The sequence below is a fragment of the Notamacropus eugenii genome, chromosome 6, assembly GCF_028372415.1.
Source record: "Notamacropus eugenii isolate mMacEug1 chromosome 6, mMacEug1.pri_v2, whole genome shotgun sequence".
Classification (NCBI taxonomy): Eukaryota; Metazoa; Chordata; class Mammalia; order Diprotodontia; family Macropodidae; genus Notamacropus; species Notamacropus eugenii.
This window is the reverse complement of record NC_092877.1, coordinates 152,751,490-152,774,793: the sequence shown is the minus strand read 5'-3', so window position 1 is coordinate 152,774,793 and position 23,304 is coordinate 152,751,490. Positions and strand designations below refer to the sequence as shown.

The following is a 23,304-nucleotide window of genomic DNA, read 5'->3' as shown; positions in this document are numbered from 1 at the left end:
GATACTGCTCTTTACATTGTACCAGTCATGCAGTGGCTTTCAGCTCCTAACCTATTAGAAGGATGGGAAAGTTGTGTCTTCCTTCTTCTTTACTCAAAAGATCACTTTCTGTCACTTTCTGCTCTGCCTACCAGGAAGAAAGAAGAAAAACATGAAGACAACAAGACCTCAAAAGCCTGCTTTGCATTTAAGTTCCATCCATTTATTTGGTCTAGATTCTGACTTCTGAATATTCTCTTCACACCCACTTGGCCTCCAGATCCGCCCAGCCAGCGCTTGGGGTCTGAGATTCAAATGTTGCTTCCCAACCTCAGGGCTTTGGGCAGGGTCGGGGCTGCTATTCAGTGTGAGATTAATTTCAGGTGCTCAGGTGGGGGCAGGGCCGCCTCACAGGCTCAGTTTCCTCAAGGGGGTTTATGCAGAGACCTTCAACAATGGATCAGGGCTCCTGCCTGCTTGGGGAGCCCTGGTCTGCTCCTGCCTCAGCTGCTGCCTCCCGAGGGGGCCCAAGCTATGGGGGCACCCCACTCCCCTCACGACCTGCCAAAGAGATTCTCTCACTGACCTGACCCTCGTCACCTGTGGTTGGAGGGACCCGCGCGGCTGCTGGAGATTCTGTCCCTGAAGCCTGTCCAGATCCACTCCTCTCGACACTGCGTGGCCAAGGAGGGCTGGGCTCTAGGTCCGCAGTGCGAGGACCTTTTGCAAGAGGTTTTTAGGCTCTCTGGAACAGAAATCTCATCTGCTCCATTGCTCCATGGCCTCTGCTGCTCCAGAACTTGTTGGAAGCTCTTTTTTACAGATATTTTATGGGCAGTGGGTTTGGAGCTAGTGTATGTGTGTCTATCTACTCTGCCATCTTGGCTCCGCCCCCTCGGTCTAGATTCTGGACCTCTTAGAGTCTTTACCCATCCTCCTTAGCACCTCCTTGGAGGCTGAAGGCAACATTACATCTTTATCATTCCCAGCGCTATACCAGAGCCAAAGGTCAATGAAGGATTTTCCCTCTTTCCTCTTCCCCTACACTTCTTTTATTGAATAAGATAGTTTTGAAACAGTGATTTTTCATTGATAATAGCAAAAAAGTTATGGTTTAATCTTTCCACATGCCTCATCAGGACTTCATTTCGTTTGGATTGGAGCAGAGTAGGGAAGGAGTGAGCCATTCTCCCTTCCCCTCCCCCATTCAAATGACTACAAGGTCACTTGGTGTCAGATGGTGATTATGATATTGCCAAGGATGGCTAATCAATCAGGACCCTAACATTAGGCTCTTAGAAATCATTAACACCCTATCTTGAAATAATTTATCCTATTAGCAGGAAGGCATTTAGACCCTGAGGGAATGAGACTTAAGATGATTGAATTTTGATGAGGAGAGAGAAGAAGGCTAGGTTTGGAGCCTGAATAATAATATATGGAGAATAGGCCTGACCAGGTGGTGGTAGAGGGAATCTGGACAATTAAAATTAGAGAGGAGTAGTAGATAGGGCACTGAATTTAGCAGCAGAAAGATCTGGGTTCAGTTCTTACTTCCGAGAACTACTTAGCAAAAAAAAAACAAACCAGCAATAAGAAGGACATTAAGCGAGTCACTTAATCTCTCTTGAGTCTCAGTTGTATCATTTTAAAAACAAAATAGCTAATGTTTATGCTGGTGAAAAAGAATACCTATCATATTCCTTAAACAAAGAGGTGATTAGATTTGATGGACTCAAGGTTACTTCTGCTCTAAAATCTACCTATTAGTATCATTAGGAGGTGTGTGTGTGTGTGTGTGTGTGTGTGTGTGTGTGTGTGTGTGTGTGTGTGTGTGTGTGCGAGACAGACAGAGACAGAGACAGAGAGACAGAGAGAGACAGAAACAGAGAGACAGAGACAGAGAGAGACAGAGACAGACACAGAGAGACAGAGAGAGAGATCTGAAATCAGGGAGAAAGGCCTACCCAAAAAGAAGATGTGAGAGCAGAAAAGACGAACCTCCTAGGTTCCCCCAACAATACCCTATTTAAAGGTGTAATACTTTAACATAAATACCAAGAGTACTTGAATCATTCAGCAAACAGTTATTAAGTCCTTACTCTATGCCAAATGAAAAAAAAAGGTAGACAAAAAGGAAAATGATTCCTCCTGTTGAGAAGCACATACTTAAAGAGGAGACAGTATGGATATGGATAACTACATATATACATAGAAAGTATATTCAGACTACATTCAAGGTAACCTTAGAGAAAAAAGCACTAGCAACTGAGACACTGGGACTTATGTCATTTGGGTATCTCTACTCTTGAGATATAATACCTATCTGTATAACCTGCTTAGTGGTTTAATAAACAGTTAAAGTATTACACAGTATTACTAAGAATACTAAGAATTGGTGTCTTATGGTTAAAAGTGCTGTAATTTAAAAAAAAATGTTCGTTGTTTAAGAATTCCATTCTGTTTTCAGTCTGCTGGTTATCCTGCCATCCATCATTTAGCAGAGCTGTGTTTTTAATAGTTTCTCATTTATCCAACAGGGTGGACTAAGCGCCCAAGCTTTTGTTCGAGTGGAACTGAAGGACGTAAATGATAATCAACCTGTTTTTAGCCCGGCCTCCTACGTGACGAGCATCAGTGGTCACACACAACCAGGCACGGAGATTCTCAATGTTGTCGCTACTGACCGGGATGCTGGAGTATATGGAGAGGTGGCCTATGAGCTCATTCCAGGAGACTTCTCCTCTCTTTTCACAGTTGACTCTGCCACAGGTATGTGAGAAATTTAGGCCGGGCTAGAATCAATCTTAGGATGATTTTCTTCTGAAAGCAATAGTTTTTTTGTGAGAGTGAGAGTACAAGAACCAGAAAATTAGATTGGCTTGTTTGGAAAATATGGAGCTATTTCTTACAATAAATGATACTTTGTTATAAAGAATTGGATGATATGTAATTAATGCTCAAGAAAGATGAGCAAAAAAGCTATTTTGCCAATACATAACCTCTAAATGAAATATGTTATTATTATTTTTTGTCCAATCTGTAGTATATTAAAATACCCTTTCTGGGAAGGTTGTCTTGCTTATTAAAATGTTCACTTATTAACTTTCTATACTTGGAAGCATCATTTTCAGGTACTGACAAATAAAATCAATGAAAAGAACACTGAGCCACCCTCAGAAGAACTGGAGTCTAACTAGCTATGAAACCGTCAGTGGGTCACAGTCTCTCTGATGCTCTTTTTCTTCATCTGTAAAATGAAGGCAGTAAATGAGTTTTTTTCACATTAAGAAAAAATCCATTATTCCAAAGGACACCAGGTACAGAGTAATTTTTGCACCAAAGGCATCTATCTTTCTGAAGAATCATTGGTTTCTGTAAAGCATCACTTTCCTCTGTTTATTGTTAGTGGAAAGATATTTAAGTATCTTAGAAAATAGGGAAATTTTGAAACTCCAAGTGTCTGCTTTAGCAGCCACTTACATGACTAGGTCTTCAGCGAGCCAGGGAAAAGCCTCTAGAGCTGACAAGCATAGAATCTCTGTGGGAGATTCACGAAAGACATGGAATAGAAAAGCAGGATGTGCAAATGTGGAGTGTAGTCTACACCGTCAGAGACTTCCTATGTTGGTTGACTGCTTAAATGCTCTGTTACAAGGAAGGGCTTAGAGGACAGTGAGGGGTGGAATTGAAAAGAAACTCAAGAGGAAATGATTATGGAGTTAAAACCAGAAACCACAATAAATTAAAAGAAAAGAAGTAAAGAACGTGGTCATGTAAATCAATTGCATTCCGCACCAAGGTGAGGGAGTGGAAAGAAGGGAATAAGCATTTTATAGCATCTGCTAGGAATCAGGCTAAGCACTTTACAACAAACCTATGAAGTAAGTGCTATTATTAGCCTCATTTTACCGTCGAAGAAAGAGGCAAACAGAGTGATTTGCCCAAGCTCAAGATGGTACGTGTCTATGGTTCTATTCAAACACAGATCTTCCTGACTCCAGGACTAGAACTCTATCCATTGTGCCACTGAGTAGAGAGAAACCAGAGACAGAGAACCCAGGTTCAGTTATTAACTCTGCCATTCATTTTCTCTGTAAAACTGGGTGAGCCACTTAACTGCCCTGAGTCTCTATGTCCTCATCTATAAAATTAAGGAGTCCTACTAGAGCTTTCAGGATCACTTCCAGCCCTAACTCTATGATCTTATGGTAAGTCAATTATTTCCCTATCCCACTCTTGGGCAAGTACTTATCCTGGACCTCGGTTTCCTCAGTTTTCCTTCTAAATGAAAGGATTCATTAGATGACTTCTAAGGTCTAGAACAATGATACACCAAAGTATCAAGGTATGCATATTAAGACATGTTTGGAGGGAGTAAAAAGTTTAATAAAAAGAAACTAAATTTGCCTTTTCTGTCAATTCCTTTAGAATGTTTGACGTTTGCAAAGAAAGGGTGTGATGTGTGTTTATAATGACTAGGAATTATGGAATCCCATAACTCTTGAACTATAGCTTGCTAAAAAACATCTGTTTGGGAGCCACGTCTCAAGGTGGAGTACAGCAGCTGTTGGCCTGAGCATGGGAGCATTCTATGACTACAGAGGGCAAGTAGCAAAGGATGCTGTGTTCGTTTTAGATTAGCAGAACTCTGAGGCAGGTAAACTGGTCATCCTTTAAGTCTGTGCTTTCTCAACCTTCCTGCTTGTTGTTCATTCCCCACCTTCCCAGAAAGTCCCAAGGGACTGAGATTAACTTGCTTTTTAACCTGTGTAGTTTACTTCATGTGGTTTAGCAATCTTCGGCTCTTGTGTGGTACTGTCCAGGGGATTAGATGTTTACTCTGGCAGTCATCTGAAGACAGATCTTTCCTTGTTCAAAAACAATGCCAGTGACGTAGCCCCCAAAACATTCCAAAGAACAGAAGAAACTAATCTTTTTAGGAAGTCAGACTGCTTATCTTGGCATTTTCATAATTTACTTTAACCATGGACCTTAACTCCCTGTCAAATCAGGGCCTCTAGGGCATGGTAGTTGCCAAAAACATATAGGTCAATCAATAATCAGGGAACACAATCTCTAAAAGCATTTAGCTGAAGGTTTCTAAACATCAGAGATGCTGCCCTCAGCTCCCCCTGTTGGACATTGGAGATGGATAAGATGCACTGTATTCTAATAGAAAGGGCCCTGAGTTGTTCTGATACTCCACCTTTAGCCACATGCTCCCAGTTCTGGTATTTGTTATGAGGTAAATGCCTTGGCTTAATCACTGGGAACACTTGACGTTGTCGTTATCTCATGCTAGCATCATAGCCTTTTTATAAAGCAAGGACCAAATTCATAATGGAAGTAGCCCAAGGTCATTATTGCTGGCATTTTTTGATGTGGGAGCATTTGGGTTGAAGACACTATTCCCAACCTTATAACACTTAGAATCTGGTTGTACTTAATCAGGGCTCATGAGTAATTCATGAAGTCTGGTAATACTTTAATATAACCTTTAGTTACAGAATATCAAACAACATTATGAAGAGTTACTGGGGGTTTTTTAGGGTAGAAAAGAGAATCTACTACACAGGCAATTCCCCAAATTTGGACGAGTTTTATGCAAAAGGTTTGTTTGTAAATTGGTTATTTGAAGTTATGAACACAACTGAGACACAATTTGGTAGAATGGAATAAATTAGTCAGTCAGTAAACATTCTTAAGCTTCTATTCTGTGCCCCTGAACTAACTCGGAGTCTAGCTTGAAGTCCTAAGTCCTTACTCTGGCCACTTCCTGGGCCATGTGATCATCCAAACGTTGCCTATTTTCTCCGAGGCTTGGATTGATTTTCTGCTATTTGAAAAAAAAAATGAGAGGCACTGTGGAAGACTGAATAGAATGCTAGTTTGAGTCAGGAAGACCTGGGTTCAAGTCCTATCTCTGATACAGACTGTATGATTTGGGGTGTCAGTTTTTGATATCTTAGGCAGCTTGCTAAGACTAAAGTTTCAGAATAACTACCAATGATCTCCTTAGCCTATTAAAAGTTCTCTATGTATGTGTGTATACACACACAGAAATATATATGCATATGTATATATATATATATATGAATATATATATGCACACACATATATATATTTATACACTCACATAGGTATTTATCCCTCCTACCTAGCACAGAGTGAATATAAATACTAAAAAGTAACTGTTTCTCTTTTACCCTGGAACCTTGAGGGTTTTACCCTTCCAGTTTGATTTTTTTTAATTAAAAAGGGCCATCCCTTGAGTAACTACTTAAAGATGCTTATTCATTGAATGGGTGTATCTCACTCAAAGTGAGAATCTGAAAAGACCTTAACCTAAAATGGCCAGGGTCACACATTGTGTGCTGGGACATCTCCAGTCATCCTGATGAGTATCAGGCCACTGGACCCAGATGGCTCAGGAGAAGAAAGTGAGGTTGATGACCTTGCACAGCCCTCCCTCCCTCAAATCAAAGTCATCAGCAAGTCATGTCCTCACCTTGATGTCATGGTCCTCTTTGAGAATGAAGAACAAACACAGCAAGTATTTATGTATGTATAGAGAGCTGTCTGTGATACTAAGAAGGTAAATATATATAACCATATATTCACACGGATATTTATAAATATGTGTATTCATATATATTCCATAGCCAGCAATATCACTTCATTTATATTTCTCAGATAAAAGGTGACACTTTTATTTACAAAATACTAAGAGCAAAAATATGATTGTGTATATAATAATAAGTGTGGTAGAAACTCCAAACTAGGAAATAAGTAGCAATAGCATTTAACAGGTTCTACAACAATGATTTATCATTGGGATACACCAATAAGGTCAAAATCACCTGATGGTCACTTCCCCCTTTCCTGTTTTGCATCTCAGAATTTCTGAGCCTCAAATGTTCTGAACATCAATGTTGCCTCTCTCACTTTGTCAGAGTAAAAAGCTTCACTATGTGCTAAAGCTAATCTCTCTCCCTCCCTCTCTCTCTCTCTCTCTGACTGTCAGTTCTTCTTTATCCCACCAAGTCTCCTAGACCTGGCTCAGCAGCCGTCTTCTTTCTCCCATGAATCTTCACTGTCTTCATCACTAGTTCTTTTGCATTTGGCTACAGACCAGCTCAGGGAACTCCCTTAATCAACCAAACAGGAAGCATTTGTGAAGGCATTGTGCCAGGTTCTGGGAAGACAAAGGCAAAATGAAATGGTCCCTTACTTCCCTTGACCTTGCTATTTCACCTAGTTATTGTCCCATGTCTCTCCTCAGCCCTACCGCTAAGTTTCATTTAAAAAAAAAGATGTCTACATTTTGTGTTTCTACTTCCTCGCTAAGCATTCTTTCCTGACCAACATGAAATCTACCTTCCTTCCACACTCTTCTTTAGGAACTGCTTTTCTCAAAAAAATATCACCAATAATCTCTTATCCAATTACCTTTGTTAGTGTTCCTCCTATCAGACATGTGGTCCTCCCTTGTCCACCCTCCCTTGGTTCTCCCTCTGCCTTTCACTTTGATCATGTTATATTTCCTGTGGTGGCCCTTTTTCTTATTTCTTGAGTGGAGCCAGCAAAGGAGGCATAGTAGGTTCTGCAACAAAGGATCTTCTCTAACCTCTCTAAACAATCCTTTGTAATTACACATCTTTAACTATTACCTCAGTGCCTATCATATTTCCACTCTTGATCACCCTTCTTAGGTCTAGATCCAAACCTCTACTTACCTACTTGATGCTGCAATTCAATTTGATCAAGCATTTGTTAAACTCCTACTATGTGCCAGGAATCACTTTAGATGCTGGGGATATAAAAACAAAAGCACCCCCAAAAACAAATATAGTTTGTTTTGAGCCAAATAGTTCCTACCCTCAAGGACCTTATATTCTACTTGGAGGATACAATGTGTACACTAATAAGTGTAGTCGTTGTTATTGTGTTTGTCCTTCATTGTCAAAGAAGACCATGCTATCAGAGAAATGATGACATGACTTGCACAAATTTTGAATGAGGGAGGACTATGCAGGTCACCAGCCTCACTTCTCTTCCAGAGTCATCTGAATCCAGTTACCAGATATTCATCAGGATGACTGGAGATGACCCAGGATACACTGGGAGAGTTTGACCCCTTTAGGCCAAGGTCTATTCAGGAACTCACTTAGAGTGAGGTAACGCCTACTCAGTGAATAGACCTCTTTAAGAAGTAGCCAGGGGATGGCCCCTTTAATGAGGTATACAAAAAAAGGACATCAGGCTGGGAGGGAAACAGCAATGGTTACTATTGATAATCATTCTTAAGCCAGGAGGGTCCAGAATACAAGGAAAAGGGAGGAGGATGAGAACACCTAAGAATGGAAGAAATGGGCAGCTTCAGTGAGGAGATCACATCTGAGCTGGACCTTTATGAGAAGACAAGGTTTGTGAGGAATAACAGTGAAGAGGAAGTACATCCCAAGTATGGGTCTGACTATGGCAAATGCACAGTTAGGAGACAGAGTTATGCATTCTGCCTGAATCTTCCACTGCCACCTCAAGATCCACATATCTAATACATATATTACTCTCTTTCCTACTTCTATCACCCCTTCTGACTTGACTCTTTCTTTCTCAGGTACCACCATTCACTTAGTCTTTCCCGTTTACAACCTTGCACTATCTTGAGCTCATCTCTCCCTTGCTCCCCATATATGATCAGTTACAAAGCCTCCAGAATACTTTTTGGGGACATCTGTCTCTTTTTTATTCCCAATGCCATCATCCTATTAAAGACCTTCATTATTTTCTCCCTAGACTACTGTAATATGCATCTAATACTTTTTCCTGGCACTACTCCTTCCCCCTCTAATTTGTCCTTCGTTTGATGCCAGATTAATATTCCTTACATATAGATCTGATCATAGCTGTCATCCGTTCAAAGATCTTGATGTTTGTCTCTTGCTCTCCAAGTAAAATTCAGACTCTTTTTTTGACCTGGCATTCAATGCCCTGTGCAACATAGTGCCTACCATCTACTTTCAGACTGTTTCTCTCCATATATTCTATGCCGTAGTCAACTTATGCTGTTTTCTGCCATTCTGCATATTGTGCTCTTGCCTCCTTTCCTGCTTTTGCTTACGTAGCAATTCTATTGCCTAGAAGGTCCTCACACTGTGTTTTTGACTTTTGAATTCCTATCCAATACTTAAATCCAAGCTCAAATTCTGTCTTTACTGGGGAACTTTTGCTGACCAACTCCAGCTTTCTCCTGGAAACTTCCTAAAGACATAGTTTCTGCCTACTTACTTCATATGTGTGCGTATAACATTTTGGGTTACTGTTACTTGTATATGTTTCATATCTTCTTTCTAGACTTTAAGTCCCATGAGGGCAGGGGCTACATTGTATCCAGACTGTATATTATCCTTAGCAACCAGAACAGTGACTCTTTTCACAGAAGGACTTTAATGCTTAAGCAAATGTTTATAGTTTCTTATTGAGTGTAGGCAACTTCCAAAGGTCCTATGAATTGTAGAAATAATGAGGGTATTTAATTATTTCTTGTGTGGTCCTGATCTACTCACTTTATTTCCCTCAGCCTCAGTGTTTTCTCCTGCACAGAATTACAGGGTTCAGCTCAATGCCCTCTAAGGTCCTTTCAAGTTCTATATCTATGATCTTGTGCTGCTAAATAAGTCATGGAGAATTTGATTTTCAAGCTCCATGCACATTCTGAACAAATGGCCTCAGTGGTTTTGCCCTAAGGCCTGTGATCTAGATGGGGTGGGGAAGTGGAAGGGTAGTCATGGGATGTCAGCAGCTGGGAGAGGGGTGTGAAAGAGAGGGCAGAGTTGGTAGTATCAAGTTAGAAATAGGGGAATAGTTATGTGGATAAAGAATGGTAATGGGAAATCTTTGGGGCTGGGGTTTTCCTTCTTGTCCTGGCTTCCTTGTGCCCATTTTGATTGCTTTTTTTCTTGACTTGCTTCCATCATAAAATGCTCACTAGGAGGCTAGAAAGGATGAGAAAGAATAAAATGGGGATAAGGCACAGTGTTAAGGTGGTCATTTTCAGTTGGATAGGTTTCCACTTTTCTCATAGCAAATGCTTCTCATACTATAGCCTCCTTCCCTTTGCTGCAGGGAGACATAGACACAGAGGGAGAACTACTCAGGTAACTAGACTCCTTACACTGCTCAGCCACGAAGAGAGGCCTCATCTAGCTTTTTTCTTTCCAACGTAACCAGTTCTACAGCCACAATCTAAATGCCAAGTTGGGGACACCAAGCCAGAAGCTTGTGCCCTTTCCACTTTTAGCTGCTGTTAGTAGACAATCTCAGAATGGGAGAGAGGCTGCTATCCTGATAGGCACATTATTCCTATAGCTCAACCACCCTGCTTTCCTGACTGTAGTGACAAGAAGGAACTGATAGGAAGAGATGTGTTGGGGTTGAAAACTTGTCTCCCATTACTCCCTTTCTTTTCCCTTTGCTATTGGTCCTATCTCACAACTTAGAGACCATACTCCTGGGCAGGGGAGGGTGAGAGCATCTGCTGGCTAAGAGGAAGAAAGAGGTATCCAGCGATAGTAGAATAGGGAATACAGTAGGATAAAGAGGAAGAGAATGAAATTTTCAGTGGCAGCAAAGAGTTCCAATTTTGCTCAGCTGGGGTGAATATTCATGTGAAAAGGTGTTGTACTGTATACCAAGATAAAGTCGAAATGGGCACACAATTTAGATATAAAGGCTGATACTATAAGCAAATTAGGAGAGCAGGGAGTAGTTTATCTGTCAGATTTATGAAGAGAAGAATTTATGACCAAACAAGAGATAGAGAACATTATGAAATGTGAAATGGATGATTTTAATTACATTAAACTGAAAAATTTTTGAACAAAGAAAGTCAATGCAATGGCAGAAAGCTTGGAAACAGTTTTTACAGTCAGTGTTTCTGATAAAGACCTTATTTCTAAAATATATAGAGAACTGAATCAAATTTATAAGAATACAAGTCATTTCCCAATTGATAATTGGTCAAAGGATACAAACGGTCAGTTTTCAGAGGAAGAAATTAAAGCTGTCTAATAGTCATATAAAAAAATGCTCTAAATCACTATTGATAAGAGAAATGCAAATTAAAACAACTCTGAGGTACCACCTCACACCTATCATATTAGTTAATATGAAAGAAAAGGAAAATGAGAAATATTGGAGATGTGGGAAAATTGGAACACTAATACATTGTTGGCTGAGTTGTGAACTGATCCAACCATTCTAGGGAGCAATTTTGAACTATGTCTAAAGGGCTATAAAACTGTGCATACCATGTGACCCAGCAATGCCACTTCTAGGTCTGTGTGCCAAAGAGATAAAAAAATGGGAAAAGGACCCACATGTACAAAAAAAATATTTATAGTGGCTCTTTTTGTGGTGGCTAAGAATTGGAAATTGAGGGAATGCCCATCCATTGGGGAATGGCTGAACAAGTTGTGGTATATGGATGTAATGGAATACTATTGTGCTATAAGAAATGATGAGCAAGTGGAGTTCAGAAAAACTTGAAAAGACTTATATGAACTGATGCCAAGTGAAGTGAGCAGAACCAGGAGAACATTGTATGCAGTTACAGCCACGTCGTGCAGTGATTAAGTTCGATAAGCTTAGTTCTCCTCAGCAATGCAAGGATCAAGGAAAACTCCAAAAGACTCATAATGAAGAATGCCATCCACATGCAGAGAAAGAACCATGGATTCTGAATGCAGAGGGAAGGACACTATTTACGTACTCTCTCTTCTGTTTTGTTTTGTTTTTCTTTCTCATGGTTCTTCCCATTGGTTTTAATCTTCTTTATAACATGACTAATGTGAAAACATGTTTAATACGAATATATATGTAGAGTCTATATCAGATTGCAAGCAGTCTTGGATGGGGGGGAGGGAAAAAAGGGAGAGAAAATTTAGAACTCAGAATTTTACGGAAGTGAATGTTGAAAACTAAAAATAAATTTTTTAAAAAAGAAGGTGCTGTATGGTGGAATCTGCCTATTTGTTCCATTAAGCATCTGACATTAGTAAAAGTTTTTATTTCCAATGACTACTATAAGTATTTTGATTGTTTCTTTAGAAGATAAATCAGAACTCTCAGTTTCTGATATTTAGGAACAAACCATCTGGTTTGTGATTTATCTTATCCCTTTTTTTCTCTCAGCAATAATTATTTTTGGCCATTTGCAATTATGGAAGGTGAGAAGGAAAAGGTGAAACTCAAATCAGATTATTTTCCAGCATTAGTAAAGGATTTAATAGGAGAACAGATAAAGATGTTGTAGAAAATTGGGTTTCTCAGTTATCTATGAGTTTCTTGTACTCAGAGTTTTTTCTGCTGTTACCATGAGTAATTAAGAAGTAGATATATTGCTGCATTTATTTTAAAGAAAATTAAAGTCAGGCATATCCAGAATGCTTGGATAATTTATTTTATTTTACTGGGAAGTTCTATTAGTATCTTTAAAAAAAAAAAACCCACATACACTTTGTGATAAACTGAACCCACCTTATAGCAAAGACAAACAATTAAGCAAAGTCACCCTACACAGTGACCCCATCTAGCAGTGTATGCCTCATTTAGTACTTGTGTTCCTCACCTCCCTACCAAGAGGAGGTAGTGGGGTTCCTTATGTCTTTGGGTACCAATATTAGTTACTACCATTATTGTTTTCTTTTAATTAGCTTTTACAAAGGCATATTTACTGAAAAGTTATAGCAAGTACTGTAGTGCAGTAACATCTCACAGTGGGAGCATATCCTCCCTTCTCTAAACCTTGGACTCTGGGGATAGTGGGTTCAAATTTAAAGTGGCTACTGAAACAACAAAAACAAAGAACCCTCTCCCTAATCCCTCTGGGGAATGAATTCCTCCCAGAACAGTCATTGTCTTCTTCCTCTGGAATCTTTATCAAATTCACTTCTGAGTGAAGCCTAGCTTATGGATGAGTTGCTCCCTTACTCATCAGGTCTGGGTCCTTAATTTAACCAGTAACTGCTGTCACCAGCTTTAGGACAACAGTTGTAGTTGGTGCTGAAACTCACTCCTTTCCAGTACCTCCTTGACTTAGGATCCCTTCTCTCCCTCTGATTGGAAAAGATTGAGTATGGGCATCCGAGAGTTCCTCCCACGTCCTCCATTTATGGAGGGTGCCCAGTACAGTCTGCTCATCTTGTTCCACCTGGATGTAGGTCTTCATCTTCCAGGTACCCTTCCTCTGCCAACTGTCCCCTGTCTTTTCAGCTACTTTTTATGTGTCAAAGGTGGGCACCGTCTATTGTCTTTTTTTGCTTTCCTAGTTCTTAGCATAGTAACCGGCACATATAGGTACATAATAAATATTGATTGACTGACTAACTCATTGAATTGTCAATGACACCTTGGATGGCTATGATAGGTTTTACAATCTTAATGGTGATTTGGGTACTTCCATTAAAGCATGTACATTCACTCAAGATCAGAAAGGTTAAATATGACCAAGACAGAAAAAAAGCAGAGGTGCCACCATGTGTTCATGGGCATATGGCTGCCTGGTGGGGAAGGGGTTCCTCCATCTGATAGCTCACAGCAATTCTTGCCTCTCACAACCGGGGAAAAAGTGAGTCATTGTCTTTAATTTTAGTTCAGCTGCCTTTTAGAAGTGCTTTCATTTACCTTATAGTAGTTTGATGATGATGGATTTAGAGTTGGAAAGGACCTTAGAAGTTAACTAGTACAGCCTTTTCATTGACAGATGAGGAAACTGAAGCTGAGAGGTTACATGACTTGCCCAAGATCACACAGGCAAATGACAGAGTCAGAATTTAAACCCAGACCCTCTAAGTTCAAAATCAGTAACCTCAATGATTTATATTATTCTCTTAGTATTTGGGTAAGTTGTAAAAATGTAATAACTGGAATGGAAACCATTCTTAAAGCTTATTTAAGTTGAGTGATTCACATACCGTTGCCAATCAGGGCTATTCTATCTCATTTCTCCAGTGCACTTTTTTCTATATTAGTGATTGGTGGTGTAATTGATTAGACATATTAAACTGTACCCCAATGGGCTAAGTATCCTTAACTCTGAGGTCAATAGAATCTAAGGGAGAACTGAACCTTGGTGTTGTTTTTACTTCCATTATTACTGCCTGTGTCCCACCATCCATTCAACAGACATTTTATTAACTGCCTACTAGGTAATAGGTACTATTAGGTGCTGAAGATAAAGTTACTTAATCTTGATCCTGAAGGGGCTTACATTCTAATGGAGAGAAAACAAGTACATAAATAAAATATAAGGAAATGGGGAGTAGGCCTGTGATTTCATTGGCACATAAGGAACTTCCCAGTGAGGAAACTCCCTGCACCAGTGAAACTTATGGTCTACAAAACTTATGGTCTTGGAGAATAACCTACAATACTGGTATCAAACTCAAGAATACTGCTATATCCAGATTAAAATGTAATTGAGAAATGTTTAACAAGCTAAATAAGAATAAAATACAATAATGTTCATTTGTGATTTTCTAAATCTATGAGCAGCCTGCAGGGATCTGTTTCTCTTTGAGTTTGATACCACTGGAAGAAAAATGAAAGTCTTGACTTGCCCCATAGCATCTAGCCAGCATGTGTTAGAAGTGGGATTTGAGCTGGGGCCTTCTTGACTTCAAGGTCAGGTTTCTACCTTGCTTTCATAGAGGAATCTGGGGGAGCTGTTGATCAAACACTGGGATTAGAGTCAAGAAGACTTTGATTGGAATGCTGTTTCAGATACTTAGTAGGTATGGGACCCTAAGCAAATCATTTGACTTTTCTCAGTTTCAGTTCCTTCATCTGTAAAATAGGGATAATAAAAGCATCCATCTGACAAAATTGTAGTGAGGTTTGAATATAGATAGATAGATAGATAGATAGATAGATAGATAGATAGATAGATAGATAGATAGATAAATAGATAGATATGTATGTATGTATATATGTATGTATATAATTTTTATGTCTTAAATTTCTGTGGAATGTTAACTATGAAGGAAGTAAATACAAAATAGATCAACAGACATACATTAATGAGGAAGGCATCAGGAAAAGTTTCATTCCATTTGGAATCCTTGTTACATTCATCTGGGGATGTATTAACAACTCTTGGTTTGGTCCCGTTGATGTGCTTTTTGGCCTCCTGTTCTCCCCTCTGTGTGTGGCATGAGGGGAGACGTTTGAGACCAAGTTCTCTTATGACAAAGACTCCAGGCATCACTTCTGGATTCTGATGAAGCAGATTTGCGTGAGGGGAAAATTCTGGACTTTGCTCTTGTTCTCCAGATCCATCACCTTGGCAGATGGCCATGTGGTCTGAATTTAGATGGAATACCATAATTCCTTCCTCCGCCATTCTCCACTAGTAGCATAAATGCCAGCTGCGTAAACCAGAACCACATGTACCACCCTCCTTCTCAGGACTGAAATCACTCATATGGAACAATTCTCTGGAAATTTATGGAGAGTAGTCCCATGACATTTTTCTCTCCCTGATAATAATCCCAAACCTCCTGGGTCCCAGGAAGTAAGTGAGCGTAAGGACTAAGGACACAGGCTATATATGCCCTTTTCTTCCTCCCACTTTTGAGGGAGCATGGCATTGTGGAAAATGGGCTGGAATTAGATCCAGGACATACCTGGCTTGGAATCTTGGTTCTACCCTTACTAGCTATGTATTACCAGGCAGTTCTAAGAACCTCAATTTTTTCAGCTGTTAAAATGAGGATGAAACCCTAGAGGACGGTTGTGAAAAAAAGTGCTCTATAAATGTGAGTAGCTCTTATTTGCCCCTTGTTGTATAGAATACCCCAAGGTCCACCGATAACTTTCTGGCCCCCAGATTAAGAGAAGAAGCACCCCTATGTAGATGCTGAGAATGGAGTTGGGATGAAGAGGGGAGAGCTCTTACTGATTCTTTCACAGAGTGAGTCATTTTGGGACATCCTGAGCTTGGAAAACATACTGCTATACACATACATACATATCTACATATATATGTGTATGGACATATATATATGTATTTGCAGACATTTATATGTGTATGTATATATACATGTTTATATGGGAACATGTGTACATGCATGTTTGCACTAAAGGGATTCCACTTCTCATCCTTGCACTATTGGACTACAATAACTCCTACATATAAGTTTTTAGTGCGTAGGTGGAGGGGGAGGATGAAGCAGATAGATTTCAGACCCTAAAAATTTTTGAGCCATCACTAAATTTAATCCAATAAGCACTTATTAAGTGCCTGTTGTATGCTGTGTACTGTGATATGTTCTGGAGATAGAAGGACCAAAGTCAGGCAGGCTTGGCGCCCAAGGAACTTGTATCCTCTTGGAGAAAATGTAATACAGCTAAGTAGATATAAAGTATAGGCAACGTGTTCTCCCAGGTTACTCCAGAGTTCTCTTACAGAATCTTTTGTATTTATTTATCTTTGTGCTCTTTGAAGCAAACTACTATTTCCAATGGAGCTGGCAAACCCAGCTCTCTGAAGGCTACAACTCTTCTGCCCCTTCTTGTTTGTACTGTGACCAAGACTCCAGCAATTGGCTCCTTGAAGAAAAAGAACCAAGAGTTCTTTGACTCATTGTGTGCATGTTCAGATGAGGCCTGGGACAGAGGAGGTTAGAAGGGGTGGGACCCTGGGGTGGTTGCTTTTCTCTCGTGGGTTTATTTTCCTGTTTCTGTTTCTGGTTTTCTAAGTTTGTTGTTGGTTCCAAGAAAATCGTTGGAAAATGTGTTTAGGCACCAGGAGAGGGAGATGTTGAATTGGGCCTTCATTTTTCTTTTTCCTCAGTTAGCTGAGTTCTTTTGATGTGGGCACGAGGCAAACCACACTATTTAGAGTTTTAAAAAGAGGAAACATGAGAGGCATATTTATTATTAGCTCTATTTTTTAAAGTACTACTAATACCATTATGGGCTAGATGTCATTTTAAACTTTCTATTGTTTGTAACATTCCCTTTAGGAGTTTCAAAAGGACCATTCTTTAGTTTTGAGATTGTCCTGTTCAATTTGACAAAACTTTTTTGACTATTAGCGTCTTTATTTGTTTCCAATACAGACCGTTTTAAGGGGAGAACTTCACCACAAGTTTTGACATTTGGGTCTGATTGTTGCCCCACCATCCCCAGCTCCTTCCATAGGAAATTCCTTTGGTTTTCTTCTTTTTCTAACAACAGCATCTGTGATAGCAAAAACTATTCCTAGCGTGGCTAGCCAGTGCAGAGGAACAAAGGCAGAGTTCATATTGGCAAGTCTATGGTCTGTTCTTTGTTTACTCACGTTATAATGGATACCACATCTCAACTTAGAGGTGCAGCATATTTACAGACACAGAATGATAGGTAATTAAAACACAGAAGATGCGTACTACTAACAGCATGACACCAGACAGGCACAAATAATGCTTACAAGCTTAGTAGAAGTTTTTAATCATTTTTTTTTAGTAGAAGGGAGGATGATAAGGTTTAACTTATATATATATATATTCTATATATATATGACAAAATACATTACTACTTACTTTTTAAAAGTAGATTTATTCATGATAGTTTAATGCTTTAATTTTACACCAAGAATGTGTCCAGCCCAACAATGTGCATAGCTTTTACCATCCAAGCCTATATTTAGAAAATTCTGCTGTTGCATAAATTAGGGTATGCCTTTTCCTGCAAGTCAGAGAATATAAATTGGAAAATAAAATCTAAGCTGTTTAATTTGTGTTATACTTGTCATATAAATCAAGTATATGTTCTAGAAGGTATCAATAACACTTTCAGTATGCCTTTGGGATAAGTAGGTGAAAGTATAACAGAAATAATGAAAATGCCATATTATTATTTCCCATAAAAGATCTAAGAATTTTATTAAAATTCCTACTGCTGATGACTTGGATCCTCAAAACTTGGCTATGTCTTCTTTTCAGTGATCTTGGGGGTGGATGTCAAGCGTTATCTTTTCAGCTCAAGTCCCCATGGAAGCCTTTCATATCCTCAGACAGGCTTCAGTAGGCTTTTGAAAAGAAGTATTTACTAAAGTAAAACAGCAGATATACTTGGTACAAAACATCCTTTCTCTCCTGTCCCAAAGTCTGTGACCCATTCTCTCACAAGTAAATAAGGAGTCCAAAGAAAGCAGACCCAGGCTTAGAAAGCACACATGGCAAAAGGATATATCATAGTTCCCAGTTGCTAAAAGTCTTTTCATCAGGGGCAGAGCCAAGATGATAGAGTAGAAAGGTGCACATACTCTAGCTTTCCCCCACAGCCCATAAAATACTTAAGAAGTATGACTCTCAACAAATTCTAGAACAGCAAAAGCCACAGAACGACAGAGTGGAGGAGATTTCCAGCCCAGGGTGTCATGCAAGGCTGACAGGAAAGGTCTGTCACACTGGACACAGAGTGGAGCATAGTCCAGCCTTGGCCATGCTGTGCCTGAAGGAGCAGAACTATAGCAGGCCTCGGGGGAGGAATCCCCAGCAGCAGTAGAGGTTCATAGATCCATCAACCCAGAGGCACCAAAGGCAGCTTCAAAGGTCAGTGAGAGGGTTTTTTTCACCTCTGTGACAAGGGAGCAGGGTCGTCCCTAGCCCCAACTCCAGGTGGTGGCAGCCGCAGCAGCAGCAGTGGGCTGTGGTGACTGTGGCAGGCAGCAGGCAGCCTCCATTGTTGGAGCACTCAGCTTAAAGCCCCTAAGGGAATTGAGCAGCTGATCTCAATCTCAGCCATGAACTTGGCCAGGAAGTGAACTCCTTTCCCTTGATTGTGCCACCTTGGAGGCACTGAGATCTTACAGGTCCCCAGAGCATATCCTCCTCTTGACAAAGGACTCAAAAGCTGGCTGGGAAAATGCGCAAAAAAAGGGGGAAAAAATAAGACTATTGAAAGTTGCTTTCTTGGTGAACAGGTATTTCCTTCCATCCTTTTGGATAAGGAAGAAATATGCTTATCATCAGAGGAAGTCAAGGCTTCTGCATCCAAAACCTCCAAAATAAATATGCAGTGGTCTCAGACCATGGAAGAGCTCAGAAAGGATTTTGAAAATCAAGTAAGAGAGGTGGAGGAAAAATTGGGAAGAGAAATGAGAGCAATGCAAGAAAATCATGAAAAGCGAGTCAACAGTTTGCTAAAGGAGACCCCAAAAAATGCTGAAGAAAATAAAACCTTTAAAAGTAGGGTAATGCAATTGACAAAAGAGGTCCACAAAGCCAATGAGGACAAGAATGTTTTAAAAAGCAGAATTAGTCAAATGGAAAAGGAGGTTCAAAAGCTCACTGAAGAAAATAGTTTTTTCAAAATTAGAATGGAGCAAATAAAAGCTAATGATTTTATGAGAAATCAAGAAATTACAAAACAAAATCAAAAGAATGAAAAAAATAGAAGAGAATGTGAAATATCTCATTGGAAAAACAACTGACCTGGAAAATAGATCCAGGAGAGACAATTTAAGAATTATGGGACTGCCTGAAAGCCATGATCAAAAAAGGAGCCTAGACATCATCTTTCATGAAATTAGCAAGGAAAACCCCCCTGAGATTCTGGAACCAGAGGGCAAAATAAATATTGAAAGAATCCACCAATCACCTCCTGAAAGAGATCCAAAAAGAAAAACTCCTAGGAATATTGTAGCCAAATTCCAGAGTTTCCAGGTCAAGGACAAAATATTGCAAGCAACTAGAAAGAAACAATTCAAGTATTGTGGCCATACAATCAGGATAAACCAAGATCTAGCATCTTCTACATTAAGGGATCAAAGGGCTTAGAAAATGATATTCCAGAAGTCAAAGGAAATAGAATTAAAACCAAGAATCACCTACCCAGCAAAATTGAGTATAATATTTCAGGGAGAAAAATGGTTATTCAATGAAATAGAGGACTATCAAGCATTCTTGATGAAAAGACCAGAACTGAATAGAAAATTTGATTTTCAAATACAAGAATCAAGAGAAGCATGAAAAAGCAAACAGGAAAGAGAAATCATAAGGGACTTTCTAAAGTTGAACTGTTAACATTCCTACATGGAAAGATAATATTTGTAACTCTTGAGACTTTTCTCAGTATTTGGGTAGTTGGAGGGATTATACACACACACACACACACACACACACACACACACAACACAGAGTGAGTTGAATAGGAAGGGATCATATGTAAAAAATAAAATTAAGGGATGAGAGAGGATTATATTCGGAGGATAAAGGGAGAAATGGAATGGGGCAAATTATTGTTCACAGAAGAGGCAAGAAAAAGCTTTTCCAATGGAGGGGAAAAGAGGGGAGGTGAGAGGGAAAAAGTGAAACTTATTCTCATTACATTTGGCTCAAGGAAGGAATAACATGTACACTCAATTTGGTATGAAAATCTATTTTACACTACAGGAAAGTAGGGGAGAAGGGGATAAACAAGGTGGGGGGATGATGGAAGGGAGGGCAATGGAAGGAGAGAGTAATTAGAAGTAAACACTCTTGGAGAGGGACAAGGTCAGAAGAGAAAATAGAAGAAATGGGGGGCAGGATAGGATGGAGGGAAATATAGTTAGTCTTACACATCATGACTATTATGGAAGTCATTTGCAAAACTACACATACATAGCCTATGTTGAATTTCTTGCCTTCTCAGTGGGGATGGGTGGGGAAGGAGGAAGGAAGAGAAGTTGGAACTCAAAGTTTTAGGAAAGAATGTTGAGAATTGTTTTGGCATATAAGTGGGAAATAAGAAATACAGCTAACGGGGTATAGTAATTTATCTTGCCCTACAGGACAAGAGAGAAGATGGGGATAAAGGAAAGGAAGGGTGTTAGAAGGGAGGGCACATTGGTGGAATGGGGCAATCAAAATACAAAGCGTTTTGTTGTGGGAGGAGGGAAGAGATGGGGAGAAAATTTGAAACTCTACATTTTGTGAAAATGAATGTTGAAAACTTGAAATAAATAAATAAATAAATAAATAAAAATAAAAGTCTTTTCATTCCATTCTTGGGGTACTCAGGGAGTTCCCTTCAAGCACTCTGATTCTGGATCTATCTATCCTTGGCTCCTGATGCAGAAACTGCTGTCGATTGACCTGGAGATATGACTAGAACATGTGGGGGAAGCTGAGTTCAAAATCCATTGGCTGGACTTTTCAAAGCTTACAAAGTCCTCCCTTTGGTGGGAGGAGGGGGATGAAGAGACCGAGGATAAAGTCAGAGCTGTGGCCTTTCCTTCCACCCCAAGCAGTTCCTTCTCATTATGCTGATGAATGTCATACTTGCCCCAAACTTTTGAATGACTCTCGTTCTTTAAAACTGATAGATGGCCTCTAGGACTTGGCCAAATTTCCCTGGCCTATCTCAGTATACTTTTTGCTCAACATTGCTACAGTTTGATGAACATTTTTGACACTTAGCCTAAGGCCCAAGAGTGAGAGTGATTAATTGGACATCTTATCTCTTTAAGTGAGGTGGACCTAAGTAAATCAGTTACCCCTTCTTTATATTATATTAACATGAAAGACAGCATGATGCAGTGTATGATAGAGGGGCCACCTTTGGAAAGGAGGAGATCTTGGTTCATGTCCTGCTATAGGCAATTTATTTAATCTCCCTGATCCTTTAGGGCTACTAACTTGTAAATTATAGAGGGCTTCTGAAAAGAATGTAAGATACAGAGAGGTAGAAAGAATCCCTACATTGACAACAATCCCAAGTCTCTCTAAGACTCTATTGTATATTATGTTAATATGGCAGCTTTGCACTTTTCAAAACCTTTTTACATATATATGTATGTGTGAAAATCTTCATTATTATTCCCAGTGCACGGATAAAGAAACTGAGGCACAGAGAGGTTTATTCATTGCCCAAAGTCAGACATCTAGTTGGTAGCAGGATTGAGATTTGTCCAAGTGCTCTTTCTACTTTTTACTCCATTTTACCACAGAATTTCAGATCTCCTCTGTTCTAAAAATCAGAATAGAAAAAATTCTCCAGACTGTCTCCTATGCAAATCTATCCTCTTTAATAAATTTTCTTTGCATAATTTACAAATGGAATAATCAGTGTTTTTCAAGTGATTTTCTAAATAATCCTCCAAAAAATTAATCATCAGTTCATTAATCTACAGTGAACACTGGATTCTAGTGAGTCAATAACACAGAAAGTCATATTCCTCAATCTCTTTGTAATTCATTAATCACTGGATCCCATATAAGTTGTCTGTGCTTAGCAAGGTAGAGTGGAGAAAATGTTAGAGTCAAAGCCAGTAGAGACCTTGGTATGAGTCTTATCTTTGATTGTAACTGCCCTGAATCTCAATTTCCTCAACTGTAAAATAAGGCTGATTATAATATCCATAGTACTCTAGTCTTAGGGTTCACAACAAATGAAATCCTATATGTGAGGTGCTTTATATATCCTAAAAATGCCATATTGGTTATTATAAGAATAATCATGTAAAATACATTGTTTTCCAGTTAGAGGACATTAGATAACTTTATTTTTATTTTTTAAATTTTATTTATTTGTTTTTAATTTTCAACATTCACTTCTATAAGACTTTGAGTTCTAAATTTTCTCCTCCCCAAGATGGCATGCAATCTGATATAGGCAATACATGTATAGATGATATAGTAGTACCAAGGTAACAATAGGTTTAGCTTTCTGGAAGAGGAAATCATGAAACTTTTTAAAATTTATAAATGTAATGAACTTTATCATAAACTTAATGATTATTTAATCAATCAACTAGCTGGCATTTATTAAGTACTTATTTTGAGTCATGTACTATGTTAAGTTCTGGGGATACAAAGAAAGACAAACATGATCCCTACCCTGAAGGAACTCACATTCTAATGCAGGAGATAGCATGCAAATTAATAGGTATATACATGATATATGGCAAGTAACGTTAAAGGGAAAGGTTGTAGCAGCTTGGGATAGTTGGGTGGGAACCAGGAAAAAGATCTTGAGGAAAGTAGCATTTGAGTCTTGGAGAAAAACAAGGAATTCTAAGAGGTAGGGAGGAAGCAAGAGTAACATTCTAGGTTCATGTAATAGGTAGCTAGTGCAGGAGTGAGGGACTGCAAGGTAGCTAGTGGGTCACAGTGTTTGAAGGGCAAGAGAATGTACAAACACTGAACATTTAGGAAAGGGCCAGGCTGAAGAGTTTTAAATGTCAAAGATAAGACTTTATCTCTGATCCTGGAGGAATTAGGGAACCACTGGGATCTATTGAATAAGGAGGTTAATGGTCAGACTCAAGCTTTGAGAGAGTTGCTTTGGCAG

At 39.3% G+C, this 23,304-nt stretch overlaps 1 protein-coding gene across 1 annotated transcript in view; it reads left to right on the top strand.

The window, feature by feature from the left end:
- Window positions 1-23,304, top strand: part of DCHS2 (dachsous cadherin-related 2) — a 335,304-nt gene that overhangs the window by 187,007 nt on the left and 124,993 nt on the right. The window contains exon 3 of the mRNA XM_072621307.1: window positions 2,520-2,751. Coding sequence (XP_072477408.1) covers window positions 2,520-2,751 — 232 coding nt within the window. The remainder of the gene's footprint in view (window positions 1-2,519; window positions 2,752-23,304) is intronic.